Consider the following 19,213-nt stretch of genomic DNA (forward strand, 5'->3'; position numbering starts at 1 on the left):
ATATATATAAAGAGAGAGAGAGAGATAAAGATATATATATATATATATATATATATATATATATATGAATGAATGACAGTCACCTAGGCATGATATACCAAAGCTTTCCTCTCACAGCAAGCAGGATGTCAAAGTAAACACTGGGCCAGGAAGGAATCTGAAGAAAGAGTGTACTAGACTATTCCACAGCCCCAGACAGCACAACAGAATGAACTGTTCATGTTATAAAAACCTTTCAGTTGATGTTCCTGCCTCCAGGCTCCTCTCTCTAGTGGATCTGAGCAACTATTCCTATGGATTAGATCCTGTTACTCCCCTGCTCAAAGACCTTCAGTGGCTACCTGTTGTCTACATGCTTAAGTATAATCTCCTGATTCTGGCATTCAAGGTCCTTGACAATGAGGTTCCAAACTGCTAGTCCATACTATTGTCATACTATTCCCCTTCACATTCACTATGTTCCAGTCGAACAAAACTTCTCTCTGGTCTTGTTTTGCCCTCTCTGTGCCTTTGTTCATGCCCTCTTCCATCTTGGAACAGAACCCCTCCATTAAAGTCTTTCCCTTCCTCTGGGAATTCACTCAGATGCTATCCTCCCTCTACAAGGCCTTCTCTGACATCCCATGTGAACGTGATCCTTCCTCCTCAGATTTCTTGACTCTCCTTTGGATCATGGTAAACTTCTGTGCTTGGCCATTTCCCATTGGAGTATTGGCTCTTTAGAAGAAGGTCTAAGTGGTGTTTAACACTGTTTGCCTGGCACCTAGCACAAGCATAGGGTTTGATTCATTGAACCAAACCAGGTTGAGAATTCTATTCCCTTTTCCTGTCCACCAGTGGTGCCACCATCCTCCCAGTGACTTGGGCTCCCAGCCCAAGCGTCCCCCTTGCTGCCTCCCTCTCTCTTGTCACCCCCCCCCACATCCCCATAGCCAATCTGGTGCCAAGGCCTGTTGAGTCTATCTTCTCACCACCTCTCCTATCTACCCCCCTCCTTTCTCTTCTCTGACACTGTCACCACCCTAGCGGCAGCCCTCCTCACCTAGACTATCCCAATAGCCTGCTGCTTGGTCTCCCTGCCTCAGCTCTTCCCACTCCATTCCATCTTCCACTAAGACATCAGAATTCTCTTCCTAAAGTAATGTCTGACCACCTCACCCCCTTCCCCTCAATAAACTCCAGTGGCTCCCTATCACTTCCAGGATCATATATAAAATCCTCTGGCTTTTTTAAAGTCTTACACCTTCATCCTCCTACCTGAGCCCTGATCCTATATACCCTGTGATCCAGTGACACTGGCCTTCCTTTCACAGGACATTCTGACATTTTCTGAACATTTTTTCTGGCTGTTCCTCTATGCCTGGAACTCTCTCCCTCCTCCCTTCCCTGGCTTCCTTCAAGTCTCAGTTAAAATCCCACCTTCTGCAGGAAGCCTTTCCTGACCCTCTTAAGGCACTTAGCCTTCCTTCTGATACTACCTCTAATTTATCCTGAATGTATCTTCTTTGTCCACAGTTATCTGCATGTGGTCTCCCCCTTGAGGGTAGGGATTGCTTTTGCCTTTCTACAAAGAAAGAAAACAATCTCTAGAGCTTAGCACACAGTTAGTGCCTAATAAAAGCTTGTTGACTTGATAAAAGCTAGCTAATTTAAAAGGTGCTACATAGTCCATTTCAGTGTCTATGAATCCTGCCAGGTCATTCTTATGATTAAAACAAAAGTTCTCCTTTTAGTGGTGAGGCCTAGATTTGGCCCTCAGACCTTCCCAAGTCAGAATCTGAGCTGTGTTAATCATGTGAGAATGGTAATTAGTACTGGATCAAGACATATGGGATCATCTACATAGACATGATCACTGAACCCATGGTTGCTGAGATCACCAAGTAAGAATGTAGAAAAGGAAAAGAGAAGGGGGCAAGGACAGAGCCTGTGGGACCCCCACTGTTAGTGGGTGTGACTAGAAGAACCAGCAAAGACTGAGAAGGAAGGGGCAGTTGGATGGATAGGAAAACCAGGAGACATCAGTGTCATGCAAACCCAGAGAGAAGACAACATCCATAGGAGGTCATTTTTGCCAAGGATCAAAGGCTGCAGAAAGGGCACAAGGGCTGTGAGGCTGGGTGATCTGGCAGTCACTGGGAACTCTGGAGAGAGCAGTTTTCAGTTAAATGAGATCGGAAGCCAGATTGCCCAGGGTTTAGAAGCAAGTGAGAGGAGAGAAAGTAGAAGCACCTATGTGAGCCCATCCCAAAGCCCATTGCTATGGGACTCTCCCCTTATTTGTGGAAATGAAAGCCCTGCCCTGTGTAAGGGATGGGGAGGGTTGGGGAGAGTCAAGAGAGCTGGAGCCTTTGCTAAGTTCCCCTTTGGGGACTCATCATTCAGGAGCTCCTGGCTTCTAGCCTGGAGAAAGAAGATGGAAGAAGCCAATCCCACTTCAACCCCTACTAAAAGAAAAAACTTTAGGAAGACATGAGAGAGGTGGGCAGTTTCCATCATGGCCCTAATCCCAGCTCGCTACTCCAGAGCTGTGGGGAGTATCTATCCCCTTGGCTGAGCTCCAAGACCCTCTCTCTTGCTTGAGGTGAGTTATGTCACCACCAATGGGAGAGCTCCTTCACTCTGCATTGTCTGGCATATGTTCTCCTATATATATATATACCTTCTCCATATACTTACTCCTAGCTCTGTTTTGCTATAGTTTGAATAAAGGGGTTTCTTTGTTATTTGCTATGTGTTCATTGTGGAACTGGTATTAAGAAGGAAAGGGATCAAGCCTTGGATGTAGAGCTTGGAATCCCCTTCCCCCCAAAATGATAAAGTGATCAAAAGTCAGCTGGAACCTGATCATATCCCCAATGGAAATGCATAGACTTCTAGTCAGTACTTCCTCTCTCTGAGGAGAGTAGAACAATGGCCTCTGGCCCCAACTTCCTGTTTTCCCTCCTGGCAGGAATGAAAGTCTCCTCTGGAGAAAGAGGTAAAGAAAAGAGGCTATGGATGTCTGCTCTGCTTCCCTTTGACTTCACTGTCCATGGGGGCCTCGCTATATATGTGGGGCTCCCTCCAACCCTCTTTCCCTCCACCTATTATAAACAGTGTCCTCAGGGAGTTTAGCTACAAAGAGGAAGAGAGGGATTAAAAGACAGATAGTGGGGGTGGTCAGAGCAAATGAAAGTTTTTCGAAGGCTGGGGGGGATACAGTCAGTGTAATATAAATTCACCAAGCATTTATTCCATTCTTCCTATGTACTGAGCACAACACTAGGTACTGGGAATATGCTGACAAAACCAAGAAGCTCCTGCCCTCCAGGGAAACAACAAACAGATAAGTATAAACAATATACCTCAAGGAGGGAGAGAGAGCGTTAATCAGAGGGGAGTGGGTGGTCAGGAAAGGCTTATTGTAGGAGGGTCATCTAAACTGAACCTTAAATAATAATAACAATAAAAATTAGCATTTATATGGTGCCTATTATGTGCCAGGCACTGTGGTAAGCTCTTTTTACAAATATTATTTAATTTATTCCTCACAACAACCCTGTGAGGTAGGTGCTATTATTATCCCCATTTTATAGCTGAGAAAACCAAGGCAAACAGAGGCTAATTGACTTGCCCAGGGTCACACAGCTAAGGATGTGCCTGTGGCCATTTTGACTCCAGGTCCAACATTCCATCCTTAAAAGAAACTAAGGATTCTAAGAGGCAGGGTTGCACAATGTTTATATTTCAAGCAGGACGGTCTGTACAAAGGCATGGTGAAGACAGATGAGAGGCTGGGGTCAAGGAACAGCTAACAGGCCAGGCTGGCTAGAGCTTACAATGAATACAGGACAGTAATAGAAAATAAGCCTTCACAGTTTGGTTGGAGCTAGTGTGTAAAGGGCTTTACATGAATGAATAAAAAAGCATTTATTAATCACTTATTCTATGCCAGGAAATGTGCTCAGTTCTAGGAATACAAACACAAGGGTGAGATGGCCCTTGCCCACAAGGAGCTGACATTCTAATGGGGAACACAAAACATGGAAGAAGTGGTAGCCAAGGAAGGGAATTTAGGTCTAAGTCAACACAGATGGTGAAGTCATCCACTGGGCAGCTAATTAAGAAGACATCCTTTCCAGAAGTAATAGTGCTATTGGTTTGATGAATTTAAGGAGACAGAGTTGCTGTATGAATTGTCTTGCTTTTTTTGGTGTTTTTATTACACAGAGACAGATATTGATTTGACTATTGAGGAGGCTGAGACTGGGAGACTATGAAGGTGGGTGGTGTTAGGATTAGCAGCAGATTGCAAGATGGCCAGGATGGATGACTGGATGGGATGTGAATGAAGAATGGGTCAGTCTGGGGCCAGCTAGATATAGTGGGCTAGGATGAAAAGGACACACCAGGTTGAGGAGTTTTTATTTTATCCTAGAGGTAATAGGGAACCGCTAAAAATTCTTGAGCATGGAATTTGTGCTTTAGGAAGATTATTTTGACAGGTGTATGGAAGAAGGCTGGGAGAAGGTAGAGACTAGAGGCAAGGATACCAATGCAACGCTCCAGGAAGGAGGTGATGAGGAATCCATGTGGGTGGAAAGAAGGGGGCAGACAGGAAGGATGGTGTGGAGGTAGAATAGGAATTAGTGGTGATATCTTTATGGAAATGGGGAAGTGTGGGGGAGGAGCAGGTTTCAAGTTGAAGACAATGAGCTTTGTTTTTGTCATCTTGATTTTGAGGTGCCAATGGGACATCCAGATAGAGGTGTCTTGTTGGCAGTTGGTAACGAGGGGACTGGAATTCAGAGGACAGATCAGGGTTAATAATCACTGGCATTACACGAAAGGCTTATAAAATGCTTTAGATTCTGGAGTTATCCATGGAGACATGATATGTGATCCTAAGGAAGCTGCTGAAATCACATGGCTAGATAGTATATTTAGAGAAAAGAACACCCACGGTTAGGGGGTGGAAGATAGAGCCAGCAAAAGAGACTGATGAAACTGATTCACAAAGGGAATTCATTGAAATGGAATTAAAATGTCAGCTCCTTGTAATGGGTCACGTTGTAGTCTTAGTCATTTACCCTTCAAATACTTGAAAACAGTTATCATGTCTTCTCTTTTGTAATTTCTTTAAGTGATCTTCACATGGTGGGCTCTCAAAGCCCTTCCCCATCCTGGCTGTCCTGTCGAAGCCCTTCAACTATGGCCTCCAGAACAGAACACAATATTTTATTCGTAGCCTGATCAGGGCAGAGGACAACAGGGCCTTTCCCTTCCTTAGTCCAGCCTAGGATTGACAGAAAAGCCAGGAGGGTCCTGGGAGTCCAAGGAAGGTCAAGAAGGGTTGGAGGAGGGGGGAGGCGGACAGAAGGGACAAAGGCTGATATCAATGAAGCCAAAGTCTGTATGTAGCCTTCCAAATTGGGTAGCTGAGCTTTGCATCTATGGATTATGAGGAAAAGGTGCTTCCTGAGCACTGAAGTCTCTGGGCAGCAGTGTTGCAACAGTCTGACCAATGACTAGCTCTGATTGGGGAACCTGACCCTCACCTGTAAATGATATCCCAATCTGCAATACCCCCGACAAAGGGCCCAGAGTTTAGATTTGAACCAGAATCTCTCGGCAATTTCCCCACACAGTTCCTGGTTCTCTGGGACCAAACAAAGAAAAGGAGAATCCTTCTTCCACAGGATGGCTCTTAAAATACTTGAAGACCGCTACCATGGTCCCCAACAAAACCTTCCCTTTTCCAAACTAAATACTGACTCTCACACAACATGGCTTCTAGTCCCTTCATCATCCTGATCCTACCCTTCTGGAAAAGCCACATCTTGTCAAGATTCTTCCTAAAGCATGGCAAACTGAACACACACACACACACTCACACACATGCGCGAGCAGACACAATCACAGAATCACAGACAATAAGGGACCTAAGAGGTCATCTGGTGTATCTCCCTCATTTTACAGATGAGGACATTGTGGCTCAGGAAGAATCAACTTATCCAAGGTCACATAACAAGGGACCAAGCCAGAAGGGCTTCTGACTCCATGGCATCATGAGAGATGGGGTGCTCCTCTCATGTCTAATTCTCTTTCCAGCCCCACCCATGTACCTTCTGCCTTCGTTTCTCCTTCCTCTTATCCTCAGTGGCCTGAAGCATTTTCTCTTTCCACAAGTTGAAGAAATATGATGGGTCAGTATAGAATTTAAGGCCATCTTTCTTGTCATCTCTGAAATGGACCCAAAAGGGCATGTTAGTGAGCTCATCAACAGTCGGCATCTAGTCTGCCCCCTGTATTTTACAGAGGAGCAAAATGAGGCCTGGAAAGGGGAAGAGACTTGCTTAATGTCACACAGCTATGATTCGAAGCTAGATCAGAAAGCCCTGCAGTCCAGAGACATTCCCTAAGCACAGGAAATGCCCTCTCTTGTTGGAATGATGAGATGTGAGGTCTAGAAGGTCCAAGAAATATTTAACAGTAGGTCTCCCGACTACCAGGCAATGGATGAAGCCATCGTTTCAACAAAACAGACACTTCCCAACAAACACCCAAACAACCTGCCCTACAGAGCCCATTCCTGAAATGGGTACTGCTTAGTATCAGAAGGAGAGGCTACTGGAGCTGTGTGCTTCCCGGGGAAGCCTACGGAGGTAGTGGTGGTGTAGGAGAAAGAAACCTGAGCTTGGAGTCGGGAGATCTGAGTGGAAGCCTTACTGTCCCACCTACTAGCTGTGTGATCTAAGGCAAGTCCTTCACTTGTCTGGGTCTCAGTTTTTTCATCTGTAAAATGGGGATCATAATCCAGAGTTGTTGTGAAGATGTATTTGGTGCCTACTGTGTGCAGTGGCACTGAGGGAGATACGTGGCTCAGGAAGATTGGGCCATAACATAAACCCTATAATCATATAAACCCTAAATCCTTGCCAGCTCTTCTTTATTATCACCAACCATGACTGTTAACTGATGAGTGTTCTCTGGTGTGGAGGGGGTCTTAGTACTCATCCTTACATGCCCTCAGCTCTGAGCCAAGAAGTGAGGAGGACAGGCCTAGAGCATGAAGGAATACTTCATGAAGGAAGGCGATGAGATCCAGGTAGGCAGAGATCACTGCCCAGGTGAGATGGCAGCTCCACATGGAGCCAAGGACACCCTCTTTCATGGGAGCAGCTCAATATTTTTAGTAAGTGGGGGAAAAAGGTTGGTGAGAACTTTGCTCCCCACGCTCCCGTACGGCAGGAAGGCTAGTATTTTGTCCAATGTCAGATGAGGAAACTGAAGCTATGCAAGATGCAGCGAGTTGCCCCAGGTTACACAACTAAGAAAGGACTCAGTCAGGTGCCCCAACTCTAAGGCCAGTAGTCCTGACCAAACCCAAAGCCCCAGCAGACAGAAGAGGATCCTGACTTGGACTCCATCTGCTTTCACTCTCCAGACCTATCCTGGTCATCAGGGGCCCTACCCTCCCTCCTACCTGTAGGCCGTGAGGATGTTGAGTGGTGGGGGCTTGTCACACCGCTGGTACATTTCCATCACAGGGTTGGGGATGGAGTTACGTGATACCACCTGCTGATTCTGGATTGTGGAGCTCCGGAAAGCCTTCCTCATGTTGATATCCTGCAGGGACACTGCGGAGCCGAGGAGCACAGGATTTAGAGTGGCAAGGGACCTTTGAGATCATCTAGTCAAGGGGTTCATGACCTGGGGTCCCCAGAGCCCTTGGGGGGTCTGTGGATAGATTTCAAGGGGTTCAGAACTTGGGGTCCCCAGAGCCCTTGGGGGGTCTGGGGATTTCAAGGGGTTCATGACCTGGGGTCCACAGAGCCCTGGGGGGGGGTCTGTGAATGGATTTTGAGTTCATAACCTGGGGTCCACAGAGCCTTGGGGGGTCTGTGGAGAGGGCTCATGAAATTGGACAAGGAAAAATTTACAACTTTATTTTCACCAACCTTCAGCTGAAATTGAGCATTTGCTTCAGTTATTTTAAAATATCACTCTGAGAAGGAGGGTCCAGACACAATAAAAGTAAAGAATCCCTCATCTGACAGAAGAGGAAACTCCACCCCAGAGTGGTGATGTGAGCCCTGCTACCTGATGGCCTCTCGCCCAGTTCTGCCCAGTCTTCGCACCAGATGCCTCCCATGTCACATACATAGCTCCGTATTTCCAAACCACATTGTGATCATGTTCCTCCTGGGCCTGCCTGCATAGATCCTGGCTGGATATCCCCAGATGCCTCAAGAAGTATCACTTTATGGATTAGATAGAAGAGCACCCAGAAGGTTCCATGGCCTCTGACCTTACTGTTCCCAATGCTTGTCATTCTTACCTTCTTCAAGCCATAGGATTCACATTAGACAGGCAGTGAGGCACTGACTCTGGTACCAGAGAGTGAGGAGACCTGGGTTCAAATACCTGCTGTGTTACCTTGGGAAAGTCACCTGCCCTCTCTGGGCTTTAGTTTCTTCCTCTATAAAATTCTATATATGGGGGGGTACACTAGGTGACCCCTAAGGTCTCTTCTAGCTCACAAACTATCATCTATGATCCAACTGAAGCCCCTCCTTGCAGCTAGATGCCCGTTGGCTTTTTCACAGAGCACCAAATTCCCTTCCTGGAACCTATTTGACAATCAACCAGGCACACTGAGAATCTCTAAAATTGCAGCAATGGGCAGCACCTCAGGCCAGCATCTGAAATCCTACTGGGCCTTAAGGAGGGAGGGGAATTTCTTTGCCCAAGGTCACATGAAAAGCCAGCATCAGACCAGTACTAGAAGCCACTGAGCACTTGAGGGACCCTGGGAGGCTCTGGCATGGGCCCACTTCCCTTTAGCTGTAGGTCTCCATGAACATCTCTTCCAAACAAGGCTGATTTAACTGTAGGTCTCCATGAACATCTCTTCCAAACAAGGCTGATTTAACTGGCACTAAAGAGGTCTATGTGGTACAGGGAATCCCGTGATGGCTCTAGCCCTGGCTCTGCCATAGACTGACTTAGGGCAAGTTTCCTGATCTGTAAAATGAGAGGGTTGGACAATATGGTGTATCAACAATGGGTATGCTAGAGTGCTTGTTACTACACATGGCCTTTAAGGTCATCTTGTTCTTAGGCCCTTTCTGGCTCTGACAGTCTACAACTTGAAGAATGGAGATTGGGCTTTAGGTCCATCTAAAGACTCAGGGTACTCCCTGCTATTGGTGACAAGATCCCCTATTTCTCTGGGCCTTTCTTTCCAAAGAACTTCCAAAGGGTTCTTGGGAACAAAGAAAGACTCAATAAATCCCTGTTATAAAGCACTTGCCTACACCACAGATGGAGTCCAAATCTCATTCCCTACCTATATGATTATGTTCACATGCCCCAAATGGAATAGTTCTTCCCCTCAAGGAATTTACATTCTATTATGGGGATAACAACGTGTATACAGATAAGTAAATACAAAATATATTCAAAATAAAGTCATTTTGGAGCATAGAGGGAGAGTTGGTGCTGTTCATCCTTCCTTTTCTAAGAGGACCATTAACATCCTGACCCTGGGGTCAGGACACACAGTGTGTCTCGCTGGGCTGATCAGTCCAATATGAGCTCAGAAGGTTCTACCATAGGTCGGGCACGAACAGTCCATTAAAACATTTGCAATGGAGATGTCTCTGGACTTGTGCAACTCACATTTCCTCTGTGCAACTAAGGTTCTGCTTTGCGCACAGAGCACAGCCTTCTTTGATGTGGGCACGCCATAATGGGTGGTCCTTTGCAATGTTTCCCATTTCTCACAACTGGTTCCAAAGTTCTTGGAGACCTTGAGGGTGTCCTTGTGTTGCTTCATCTGACCACCATGTGAGCACTCGCCTTGTGTTAGTTCTCTGTAAAATAGTCTTTTAGACAAGTATATGTTTGGCATTCGAACAATGTGACCAGCTGATAGGAGTTGTGCTCTCCACCATTGAGTCTGAATGCTTGGCAGTTCAGCTGGAGAAAGGACCTCAGTGTCCACTACCTTATGCTGCTAGGTGCAGTTGACGCATGAATTGCCAGAGCTAGCTCAGTGTTTTGGAAGCTCCAATGAAAAGTGTGGGAGAGAAGAGATATTATACTGACTACCAAACTGAACATCTATAGAGCCATTGTGCCAATCTCCTTGTCGTATGCTTGTGAAACCTGGACAGTATACCAGCAGCATGCCAGGAAATTGAACTGCTTTCCCTTAAATTGTCAGGAAAATTCTGAAGATCTCCTGGCATGATAAGGAAGGAGAGTGACTTGTAGGGAGCAAGGGATTCCAATAGGTGAAGGTGAGGAAGGGGAGCATTTCAGGAAGTGGGGACAACCTGGGCAAAGTCACAGAAGTGGGAGATGGGGAACAACAAGCAAGCCAGCTTTATGGTGACTGGAAAGACAAGTTAGTGCCAGATTGTAACTGGCTTGAAATGCCAGGGAGAAGAGTTTGCATTTTCTCCTCAGGACACTTCTTGAGCAGGGGAGTAATTAATCTTGTGCTGCTGGAATCTCAAGTTGGCAGCCACATGGAAGAGGAACTAGTAAGGAGAGATGCCCATTGAACATACAGGGGAAAACCAAGCAGACAGCCAGAGATGCAGGGATGGAGGTCAGGAGGGAGAGGGAAGCTGGCTATGTACACCTGGCAGTCACCTGCATGGAGAGCATCAAGGAAGAAGCAGCGCTCCACAGTACCAAAGCTGCAGAGGGAGCAAGAAGGAGGAGGCCCAAGAAAAGGTTGATGATAAGAGGCAAGAGCAGCTTCAGCTGAGTGGGGAGTCTGGGAGCTGGATTTCAAGGGTGTGAGGAAGGTAACAAGTAAAAACAATTTTCTTTCTAGGAGTTTGGTTATGAAAGGGAAGACATCTAGAACAATGTCTTGAGGGAAAGCTTGCTAAGTTAGGCAGAAAGCCAAGCAGATTTATAGGCAGCAGGGAAGCAACCAGGAGACATGGAGAAATTGAAGGTTTGGGAGAGGGGTGGACGAGTGAAGGAGGCAGTTTCTGGAGGACACAGGAAAGGGTGCTAATGACTCCCAAATACATAAAAATAGCTCACATTTCTATAGGATTTTAAGGCCTACGCAGCTGTTTATTCACAACAAGAAGGCAGACAATGCACAATTATCCCCATTTTACAGATGAGGAAACTGAGAAACAGAGACATGAAATGCCTTATCCCAGGTCATACAGTTGGTAAATGGCAGAGAGAGGAGAGCTAATTATGGTGCATGGTGTTGCAGTGCAAAGATTTAGGAGATGGAGGCCTGAATCCTGCTTGGGCCACTTACTATCTGGATGATCTTGGAGAAGTCATACTCCCTGCTCTAGACCCCACTTTCCTCTTGTGTAAATTGAGGGGAGAGGTGCACAAGATGATCTCGGAGGCCCCTTCCTGTTCTTGTTCCAGGATGCCAGCATCCTTTCACAGTACAGCACAGAAAGTCTCTGACAGGCATCTTGGCCTCAGTCTAAATCCTCAGCAATAATACAGGGGTTCTCTTGCAGTGCCAATATTTGCAGACCTATAAGCTGTACTTTTAAAGCTAAAAAATTTATTAAAAAAACTTAAAGCTTAAAAACTCATTTCTAGAAAGGTTTTATTTGATTTTTGTCACCCCCCTCCCCAAGTCATTTGCTCCAGCAATGGCCACTAGATGGCAAACTTGAAATAACTGAGCAGCTACTACTCACCATTGACCTCAACCGTGGAAAACCAAGCTCCAAGTCATCATCAAAACTCCCTGGGCCGCCAGAAACCCATTCCCACCACATGATATGCACTATGCCCCATGCACATTCCTGCCCATCACCAACTCAGAGAAGCTTGTCTTGGGCACATCCACTTGGAGCTCCAATCCTAACCCAGCTATCCCATGGGAACCAGACTGCAACTAGAAAGAAAAGCCTAAGGCCCAATGCCTGATTCCCTTTAGGCTGTAGACAAGTAGTTGAAGCAGAATATGTGCTTGCTTTCAGCACCACAGTAGGGGGAGATCAGAAGAGCATATCACAGGATTTCAGAGCTGGAAGGACTCTTGGACCACAAAGCACTGGAATGGAAAGGGCCCTTCGAGAGAGCCTAATTCTAGAGTCTCAGAGTTAGAGGGGACCTCAGAAGTCATCTAGACCATGGGTAGGGAAACTGCAGCCTCCAGGTGACATGCGGCCCTCTAGGTCCTCAAGTGTGGCCCTTTGACTAAATCCAAATTTCACAGAACAAATCCCCTTCATGAAAGAATTTGTGCTGCAAAACTTGGACTCCATCAAAGGGCTGCACTTGAGGATCTAGGGCCACGTGTGACCTGGAAGCTCCAGGTCCCTCACCCCTGGTCTAGTTCATCCAACTTTCTTATTTTACAGGGGAAGAAACTGAGGCTCAGGGAGTTGAAATGGCTGGCCCAAAAGCATATAGTTACATATTAGTTTCATGCAAACACACTGATACTAGTGGGTAGAAATCCCCATCAAACAACGCAAGGAGCAATTTCTGGAAAGAGAATTTTGGTATCTACGGTCTGTCTGGATCCAGGTAGTTTAGCTGGTAGGCTAGGACAACCTATAACAGACAAAGCCCAGGGAACATTCCTTCCCCCTGAGGAAAGGATACCTGTAGCCAGGTTCCCTTCTCTAGCCTGTATCACAGTAGGGCATAGGCCCTAGTCATTATGGGTGAGGGTTAGGATACAGAGAAATGTAACCTTAAATTATTATCCTCCAGCATGTTGAATCCTATAACCAGACTCTGTTCTCAAGTCTTCCAAAGTCTAGCCCAACTCAGCTTACCCAACATTGCCTAGAGTAGAGGAGCTACTCCTCTGGGATGTCTGCTCCTAGATGTTGCTTCCCAGCATCTTCTAGGTAATTAAGTCAAGTGAACTCCATTGTTAAAGCAACTAACTGGGGGCGGCTAGGTGGTGCAGTGAGTAAGAGCCGGCCCCAGAATCAGGAGGACCGAGTTTGGTTCCGGCCTCAGACACTTAACACACAAAAATACTAGCCATGTAACCTTGGGCAATTTACTTAACCCCAATTGCCCTCCAAAAAGGAAAAAAAAAAAGCAACTAACTTCTTGTTATGGGGAAGAATCAGTAGGCTAATGAGGAAGCCACAAGCTGGGTAAACATATACCAAAAGGACCATTACTAGGTACCGAGAATCTATGTATAAGTCTTTGTTTGTGTAATAACAAAGCAGGCATTTATCTAGCACTTTGAGGTTTGCAGAAGTGTCAAACACATTGCCCATGGGCCCTCTAAAGATGCCAAAAGAAAATTCAGATGTAACTGGGAAATATTTATAAAAAAATTTTTTTTAAATACCACAGAACATAGATAATGTTAATATATGGTTTTCTAAGTCAATATACATGTGCAGAATAATTCTTTATGTACAGTGAGTTTGACACCACTGCTTTACAAATATCTCATTTTATTCTTGTAACAACCTGGGAGGTAGCTACTATTACTATTCCCATTTTACAGATGAGGAAACTGGGACAGACAGAGGTTAAGTGACTTGACCAGGATCACAAGCTAGGAAGTGTCTGAGGCTGGGTTTGAACTCAGATCTTCCTGATTCTAAGCCTGGTACTCGATCTACTGTGTCTCTTGGAATTGTGATAGGACATACATGTGAGTAAGTGTGTCCTACATTTCCACTTGCATGTCTGTGAATCTGTATACACAGGTGGAAGTGTGTGTGCAGAAGTGAGCACATGCACTAAAGTATATTAGGAATGAATGTACATGAAATAATATATGTGTATATGAGAGTACATGTGTGTTTGTGAGGGTGGGGGAGGGGAATATGTGCATACAGAGTACAAGGCCTTCCCCAAGGGTTTGGGGTTGGGGTTTTTTGGGCGATTTGGTGAACAATCAGATGTAAGCTCTGCCCCACACACTTATCCAGTTGAATTTAGGATGTGCTCTATACAGAAATAACAGGACACCAATGTATCCAGTGAGAACTACTCTGCAAAGAAAAGACTCCAGAATTCAGAGCATCATGGTAGAGACGTCACCTTCTGCTTCTTGGCATGGGAACAGAATGAGGCAGACATTTTCAGACATGGTCAACATGCTGGTCTATTCTCACCACTCCATAGACTTGGAGTTGGGGGAGGGGAGAAGATCTCCAAAGTCGCCTGCTCTAGCCCCCTCATTGAACAGATGTGAAGTCTAGGTGAGGACCATGCTGCACTTACCTGGACAGACTTGCTATAAGGGTGGTTTCGAAGGGGAAAAGGGAGTCGTTATAATAATATGGTATATTGTTATATATGATGTATATGATAAAGGGTGTTGTAATAAGATATTGCTATATTTACATGATATATATTATAAAAGGGGTTATAATAATATATTGTTATATAAATGATATATATGATAAAGGGTATTGTTATAAATAATATATTATATATATGATATATATGATATATATCATAAAGAAAGTCATTAAGAAGAACAGAAAAGAAAAACCCAAATTTAAATTCTCTACCTTTTTACTATTCAAGTAACCTAAGGCAGACCATTTTACCTTGAAGGGCCTCAGTTTCCACATGTGTGAAGGGAAGGGGAAGCAAAGGTTGGACTGTAACCTCTGAGGTCTCTTTCCTGTGCTTATATTTTAATACTTCCATCCCTCCAGAGTCTCACCATACCTGGCACATAGTAGGTGCTTAATAAATGCTGATCAATTTTGATAACTGGCTCTTGCCAATGGTGCCAACAGACTGCAAGGCACCCCACCTTCCTTCTGTTTCCTCCTGATTCATAGGCATGACTGCTCTGAAACTCTCCATGGAAGACCTTGCCAAAACGCTGTGTGCCCGCCTCTTCTTTTAATATTTAGTGCCTACCAGCCGAGTATGTGAGCTAAACCATCTGTCAGCCCCTGTTCTCATTATCTGACTGCTCCCACTCCTTTCCTGGCCATCCATTCCTTCTCATGCCTTCTCCACCACAGCAGACCATAGTTTTATAGTCACACACTTTAATTAATAAGGGGCTATGAACCCCTTGGTTCTGTGTGTGTAAGGGTAGGTAGTTATTAGCTATTTCAAGGGGTCAATATGCATACAAAGCATTGTTACTTTGCAGACTAATAGGTTTTACATATCTGTATTTACATTTTTTCAAATGTACAGATACTGTTGAGATGAATGAAAACACAAATTTATTTGTTTTTTAAAGGAGAGAGGATGGAGCACTCCTTTTGCTTAACTGTTTTTCACTGTATCATAGAAGAGTTCAAACTTGGGATGGCAGTGGGATATAGCCAAAAATCAACCGTGAGATCCAAACAAAAGGCATCAGGAAAACTTACTTGAAAAAATACACAACTAGGGCCAGCTTTGAAGGAGTAAACAAATCACAGAGAGACAAACACATATCACAGTGTCTCCCTTGGAACCCTGGTGCCAGGGGTCTGGAATGAGGCCCTAACAAACACCAGGGATAGGGTAACCCCTAAGAAAGCAGGACATAATCTAGGCAAGAAGGAGCAAAAGCAGCCTTGCCCTGCCCCAGGAAAGAGCGATGCTCCCTTGGCTCATCTTGCCCTACCCACCTTCCTCCACGGTGGAGTCCAACTGTGTGACCTTAATCACCAAGAGGTCCACCCTTTCCTGCAGAGAGTTCATTCGCATGTAGAAACTGTTGGCTTCATTGAACAGCTCCCCAAAAATGTCCTCTGCATGTCTGCCTGGAATTGGAGGAAGAGGGACAAAGAGCATCTTGAAGGAGTTCCCCACAACACTCACCCAAGCCCAACCGCTGTCTTTAGCCAACCCATGTCCAGCTTCCTTCAGTTTGCTGGCTGATGGAATCTTTGAGTTGAGGGGATCTCTGGGGTCATCTGAGCCAATTCATACCCAAACAAGAATCCTCACCCAGCCTCTGCTCAAAGGCCTCCCAATTTCTTAGGTTCCTCCATTCAGCTTTTCAAAGAGCTTTGTTGACACCAAGCCTAAACCTGCCTCTCTGCCAGCTCCTTCACCCCAGCTTCATGCTCCCACTTCTGCCCTCTGGAATCAAGCCAAACTAAGTCTAGTCAAGGGGTGGGGAATCTGTGGCCTCGAGGTCACGTGGCCTTCTAGGCCCTCAGTTGCAGCCTTTTGATTGAGTCCAAATTTTACAGAACAAATCCTTTTATTAAGGGGATTTGTTCTGTGAAGTTTGGATTCAACCAAAGGGCTGCACTTGAGGACGTTGGGGGCCACATGTGGCCTCGAGGTCATGGATTCCCCACCCCTGGACTAGTCCCTCTTCCCCAAGACAGTCGAAGATGGCCATCTTGTCCTCTCACAAAATACTGTCTTGAGGATTCTGGCCTAAACATCTGGACATCCCCCAAGTACTTCTGCGACATAATTATGGGTCACTTCTCCATGCTGGCATTGGTCAGAGCCAAGTGAACAACTGTAGGCCTGGGAAGGCGCTGGGACCAGATGCATTTTTTTTTTTTGCTTTTTGGAGGGGGGAAGGTAGGGCAATTGGGGTTAAGTGACTTGCCCGAGGTCACATGGCTAGTTTTGTTTTAAGTGTCTGGGGTCAGATTTGAACTCAGGTTCTCCTGATTCCAGGGTCAGTGCTCTATTCACTGCGCCACCTAACTGCCCCATGCATTTCTTATTTTCAATAATAAGTGCAATGATCAGGACCCTCATTTTACAGATGAGGTAACTGAGGCTCAGATTGGGGATTGTTTGTGGGGTCCAAGACAGATGAGCAGACTAAGTGCTCAGCTCCTCCCACCCTACCACAATGCTGCTCCATTAGAAGGGTGGGGCCAGGGACAGGGGAGCAGCTGTCATCTCCCTCTGTCTCAATCTCATTGAGACCAATGTTGCCATATCTCGTCCACAGACAACCTGGGTGTTTGGTGAGACCTGTGGCTCCTGAGGCTTTATCACAGGAGTGCCCCTACCTTGAAGGCCAGAGCAGACAGGGTAGCCCCAACTTTGCTAATCAGGTGTGTATGGTGCTGCCTGCCACAGAAAGGCAGATTTCGGTTCAATGTAAGACCTTCCTAATAATGGGCACTGTCCCCCCCCCCCAAAGTGGGCTACCTCAGGAGGTAATGAGCGTCCCATCACTGGAGATTCCTGCTCAGCTGGGGGTGGATTCTACTTCCTGGGAGATCCTTTCTAACCCTCTGATTCTATGATTATGGGCAGGCTTCTGGGAGCTAGTGAGATTCTGAATGGCTGCACTGCCCCGCTACCACTCTTGGGCCTCCTGCACCTGCCCAGTGGCACCCCTACTGTTTTCAAATCATTCCGAGTTCAGCTGCTCTTCCTCAAAGTCCCAACAAGAGCCGCCTTATGGGCATGATGTGAGGGACACAAAACTGCTCCTTCTGCTGATGCCAATCATTCCTTTGAGTTCAAAATGGCCCTCTGTCCTCTGGGACGTGCCTAGTCTCTGACAGCTCAGTGTTGCTTCTGTTCTTTACGGCAGGGGCTGGGGCAAAGTAAGGGCCCTGTGTGCCTGGACTCAAAGGGTCCTGAAAGGCGACAGGAAGGAGAACACACACTATGTCACTGCACCACAAGGGGAAGACTCTGGGGCTCCCCCAATCTAGGTGCGCCAGCCACAGCTACTTAGGGACAGGAGACAGTCTCTGCATGAAGATGCTCTCCCCGCTGGGAACAACTGTTTTCTGTAGCCTCATCCCTCTTGCCTGCTAAGGCTGGGCCTTTGAAGTGATGGTGAACAGAGACAGCTCTGACATAAAGGAAAGAACACAGGCCCAAGAATCAGGAGACCTTGTTCTAGCCTCAGCTTCACTAGTAAGAAGCTTGTCTATTGACCTTGGGCAAATCAATGACTATCTCTGAGCAGCGATTTCCTCATCTGTAAAATGAAGAATTAAGCTGAACCCCCAACCCCTCCCAATATTGGTATGCTATGTCCCAAGATCCCTCTTAGCACTGAAATTCTGTGTACTAAGGTCCTTCTAGGTGGTACCAATGCCATGTCCTGTGGTTCCTTCCCCTCCCCCTCCAGGTAATGGCATGCTATGGCCAAAGGTCCCTTTTCACCCTGTTGTCCCTCCCAGCATGCCATGCCATATTCCTTCCCACTCTGCATCCTGTCCCCTGGCTCCTCAGGCATTCCAAGCTGACCTGAGATTGAGCATATGCACAATACTTTGGCTCACTAGCCAAATGGGAAGCACATTTGCCGCTGGTTTCCCACTGAGAGCCACTAAGCTTCAGGGAGGACCCTCCATTTCAGAAAATCTGGCTGAGAGGTGAGAGGCTAGGGCTAGGACCCAGGGAAAGGCAGCCCCAGGCCATCTGGAGCAGTTCAAATCACAGATCTTCCCCAATGCTTCACATAGCTTCCTGTCCCAATGGTAACAGTGCACATTAAAGGTTTAAAAAGTACTTTCCGCAAAACAATATACAAAACAAGTCTGTGGGTGAGGAAGGGCAATTATTATCCCCATTTCATAATCCAAAGTCCCTTAAGTCCACGGAGGTGACCCAGCTTAGATGTGCTAGAGGCAGGGCTTAAAGCCACAGCTTCCCTCCAAAGAGGGAAAATGAGAGATTTGAGTAGATCAAGTCTAAAAGTTTCAAGCATAGACATTATGATCCTTTACTGCCCACTCCCAATAGTCAGAGGCCAAATCAGGAGAAAAAGGTGAATGGCTTTGATCCAGAAACCTATGCCCCAGGCCCTCAAAGCCCAGCCCACTTACTGAGGCTGCCCAGCTGCTTGATGATGGCAGCTAGGGTGCTGTTGGTGACACATTCCAGCTCGCTGGTGACCCCATCGGGCAGGGCACCTCGGCACAAGTGCCTGGGCTCAATGTTCCTCTTGACCAGTGGCATTGTCCTGGGTTGTCTTCAGTATCTTCTGTGGAGAGGGGTGGGGTAGGAGAGGAAAAGAAGACAGAGAGTTGAGCATAGGACCCAAAACAAGACAAGTAGATCAGGTACCTTAGCAGAAGGCCAGACCCTCCAGGCTGACAGGCCTAAGTTGGATTCAGTTCCCTAAGCAAGAGAAGTTCTTCAGCCTACCTTATGTACCCCTTGCTAGGTCATCCCTTTTGGTCTTCCTTAGTATTTAATGTCATTGTAGTATTTAATTAGTATTTAATGGCTCTTTGCATTGGCAAAGGGTTTTGCCATTCTTATGGTCATGGGATATAAGGAGCTCACTATCTCTTGTTGGGGAAGGGGGGCAGCCTTCTTATTGCCTTGC

General features: G+C 46.2%; 1 protein-coding gene across 1 annotated transcript in view; it reads right to left on the minus strand.

The window, feature by feature from the left end:
* Window positions 1–19,213, minus strand: part of LOC138142147 (actin-binding protein WASF3-like) — a 177,831-nt gene that overhangs the window by 81,253 nt on the left and 77,365 nt on the right. Inside the window, exons 5-9 of the mRNA XM_069063125.1 lie at window positions 18,708–18,865; window positions 15,567–15,701; window positions 7,469–7,622; window positions 6,108–6,225; window positions 5,541–5,559 (exon numbers count right to left, since the gene is read on the minus strand). Of these exons, the coding sequence (XP_068919226.1) occupies window positions 5,541–5,559; window positions 6,108–6,225; window positions 7,469–7,622; window positions 15,567–15,701; window positions 18,708–18,840 (559 nt within the window). The 5' untranslated portion in view covers window positions 18,841–18,865. The remainder of the gene's footprint in view (window positions 1–5,540; window positions 5,560–6,107; window positions 6,226–7,468; window positions 7,623–15,566; window positions 15,702–18,707; window positions 18,866–19,213) is intronic.

This window comes from Petaurus breviceps, unplaced genomic scaffold (assembly GCF_028583685.1).
Source record: "Petaurus breviceps papuanus isolate PSGF00001 unplaced genomic scaffold, PetGlider_PUasm1.0 90535, whole genome shotgun sequence".
Taxonomy (NCBI): Eukaryota; Metazoa; Chordata; class Mammalia; order Diprotodontia; family Petauridae; genus Petaurus; species Petaurus breviceps.